Genomic DNA, 3,605 nt, shown 5'->3' with positions numbered 1-3,605 from the left:
TGCGCAGATTCTTGAGCTATTTTTTTAGTACTTGCAGTAGGTTCCAAATTAAATCTTTTAATAATGCAAGTTCATTGTTAATTAATAATTTTTCTTAGCCCGGAACTACACACGTGTCGGTCGAAAGGACCGAGCCATGATAAATTTTAAAATGACGCCGCTTGTATAATGGTGGCGATACTGACCTTCCTGGAATTATCCAAGATGTTTTCTCCTTACCGACTGGTGTTATATTATTTTAGTTTTTATTTGGCTTTTGAGAGATACAGTTTAATATTTTTGTAGTCGGTGCTTTTAAACGTGCGCGTATACATAAATATTAAAGATATTTGTGTTGCAGTTTCACTGTTTTAAATATTGGTGTATTTTTTACGGTTAATAATACAGTAAGTAAACCCTGTGTATGGATCTTTTTATAATATTTCTTAAGTCTAGTATTTTAGTGGAAAATATAGTCATAGTTTGGTGATTTGTAATAGTATCCTTTTAATTGCAGGTTATGTGTTCTTACGAGAAAGAAATAAACCGTATTTGGGCCATATGGGCTGAAATTGAGAGCGCCGATGAGATAGGTAAACCACCTGAAGACCAAGATGCCGCTTTTGAAGAACAATGATCACGACTTTAATTCAGAGCAATCAGAAGGAGAAAGCTACCTTTTCTCCTTCTAAACAACGAATGAAAAAATTTTAACGAAACTCAACACGATCTAACACTCGTCTGTGTTTTGTAGGAAGGGACAAAAAGGCGTTGTGGAATGAATTTTTCGTAGCTGTTTAAAAAAAACCCGGAGCAGAAACATAGTGACTCAATCTTCTAAAGTAATTGAAAAAGCCACAGAAGCAAAAACCATTATTGATGCTTGACAATTACTTTTTCCAAACTTCGTCATTAGCGAAATATTTGAACACACAAACAAATATATTCTAAAGCTTCGGACAAATTACAGTAGAAAAAGAGATGCCACTACTACAAATATGGAAAAAATTAAAGCACTTATTGGTCTTTTATATTTTGTTGGAGTTCTGCGATCATCACTCCTACATTTAAGAAATCTGTGGGCACATGACAATATTTATTCACTTTGTATTGTTACACTTTGTTTAAATCGCTTAATTCAAAAACCAACTTGTGTACAATACTAAACTCAATAATAGTAATTATAAACTTAAAAATCTAAATTACAACTGTTTAATAACCTATCAATTCTATATTTATATCATGACTTCATATTTAAATCTAAGGTATATATCTGTAATAACAGTGTTTTAAAAAATGGGGAAAATTAACTACTGTACAATAGAGCATATTGTACCATTTAAATCGATACCTTAAACCGAATTTACAACAGTCGTATATTAGTGGAATGGAGTATACTTCCTTAAATATATCTGAAATAAATAGCCATATCGTGAGTGTGAGTGACACAAATAACAATACTCATAGTACTCGCCGAAACTTTTTGACACCAATAGCAATGAGTCTCATTACACCGCAAGTTGAACGTCGTCGAGAAATGTTTATGTTACCAGTAACTATGAGAAGTTGTATAAAAGAAATATTGGAGATCCCAGAGGTATCTACTTAACACAGCCAGTATGACGTTCCAGGCAGATATCATTTTTACTCTTCGAAAAAGAACAGAAAAACGAAGACCTTATGCGTAAAGTGTCAAAAGTATATAATGCCAAAAACATACTTCCCCGCTTTTCCCATACAGGCAAAATCATTTGCAGAAAAAGCAATGGTTTTCATGAAGTACGAAGACATCTACAATGAATCATAAACACCTGAAGATACTCCAGTTCAACATAGCATCACTGAGGCTAAGGATCAGCGAACTTCGAGAGACAGTCGTAGGGCATAACCCAGATGTCATATGCCTGTCTGAAACAAGATACATGACGGACTCCCAACTTCCAAGGATAACAAACTACGATGGATTCGGAAGAAGAGACGAACCAAACGACAGAGGAGTAGCCATCTATGTTAAAAACAACATAGAATGGAACCAAGTTTTGATGGACACACACCATTTCAACGCCAAACACACAGCATGGGGATGTATGACGGACACAGCACCAGGAACAACTCTACTAAGATACTGTGAGGACAGAGATAGGATGTTATTCGCTCCAGACGAACCAACAAGGATCAACCCAATAAGAAGACACAATAACTCAACACTGGATCTTTTCATCACCAAAGATGTAATAATGGAAGACGTCAGAACCTACTTCGAATGCAGTTCGGACCACAAACCAGTAATAGGAAGGATGACATCGAGAGTCGACTTGCCAAGGATAGAACCAGTAGAAAGATGGAGATGGAAAGATGCTAACTGGCCTAACTACAGAAGACAGCTAAACCAAATGGAAATGAAGAGAGAGTTCCAATCAACAGAAGAGGTAGAAGAAAAGATCGAAAAAATCACAAGAAGAATCCAACGAGCCATGGAACCCAACATCCCAAAATCAATGACGAAAAACAGAGGACTGATCATCCCAACAGAACTGCAGGACATCATCAAGGACAGAAACAAGGCCAGAAGAGCATTCCAAAGGACTAGAAGACAGGAATTCAAAGATTACGGAGACATCCTATCCGAAGAAATAAGAGTAGGTAAGACTGAGAAGTCTCACCGAAAACCAGTGGCACAACAACATCAGAAGAGCAAAAGAAAACCATGGAAATGTTTGGAAAATGCTGAAGGCAAGAAGAAAAGGAAAACAAAAGATGCCACAAATCATAAACAACGAGGGAACACACTACGACACCCAAGGAAAAGTAGATGCAATATCAAGGAAGATGGCAGCCACACACAGACAAAACCAGGATATGTCGGATGCAAGAACAAGGAGGCAAGTCGAACAAGAATACAACAGGATCAGAAGAAGAAACGAGTTCCAAATAGACGAGGAAGACCATACCAGCCCAAGTGAAGTTGCAAAAATCATCAGGAAACTGAAAGGAAGCAGAGCACCAGGACAAGAAGGAATCCACAACATCACCCTCAAGGAACTTCCGAAGAAGATCATAGTAAAGCTGTACTATATCTTCAAATACTGCCTGGAAAAAGGACATTTTCCAAACAACTGGAAACACGCTAAGATTATACTTCTTCTGAAACCAAGGAAAGATGGAAGAAGACCGGAAAGCTACAGGCCCATATCACTCCTGGAAACGATGGGAAAAATCTTAGAAGAAATCATCTACAAGAGACTGGTGAAGCATACAGAAAGAAGAGGAGTCATCCAAGAAGACCAGTTTGGTTTCAGAAAAGGAAGAAACTGCGAACTTCAACTAGCAAGGATCATCAGCGACACGAAGATAAAATTCAACAGGAAACAGAAGACAGGATTAGCCATACTGGACATAGAGAAAGCATACGACACGGTTTGGAAGAAGGCACTAATCTACAAGATGGACAAGGCTAGACTTCCACACTACCTCATCAACATCTGCGATATGTATCTATCCAATAGAACATTCCAAGTTTCAGCTGACCAAAAGATGTCGACGATCCAAGAAATCCAGGAAGGAATGCCTCAGGGCAGCATCTTATCACCCATTTTATATAACATTTTTGTTTCAGACCTCCCAAT

General features: G+C 37.6%; 1 protein-coding gene across 1 annotated transcript; it reads left to right on the top strand.

The window, feature by feature from the left end:
• Positions 1 to 1,775: 1,775 nt before the first annotated feature.
• LOC140432200 (uncharacterized) lies at positions 1,776 to 2,712 on the top strand (the record flags this gene model as incomplete). Its single annotated transcript, XM_072520024.1, has 1 exon — positions 1,776 to 2,712. A coding segment is annotated over exon 1 (937 nt), but the record flags the coding sequence as incomplete, so codon positions are not given.
• Between the last annotated feature and the right edge of the window lie 893 nt (positions 2,713 to 3,605).

This window comes from Diabrotica undecimpunctata, unplaced genomic scaffold, assembly GCF_040954645.1.
Source record: "Diabrotica undecimpunctata isolate CICGRU unplaced genomic scaffold, icDiaUnde3 ctg00003208.1, whole genome shotgun sequence".
Taxonomy (NCBI): Eukaryota; Metazoa; Arthropoda; class Insecta; order Coleoptera; family Chrysomelidae; genus Diabrotica; species Diabrotica undecimpunctata.
Note: the sequence above shows the minus strand (reverse complement) of the source record. Positions and strands in the feature narration are given on the sequence as shown.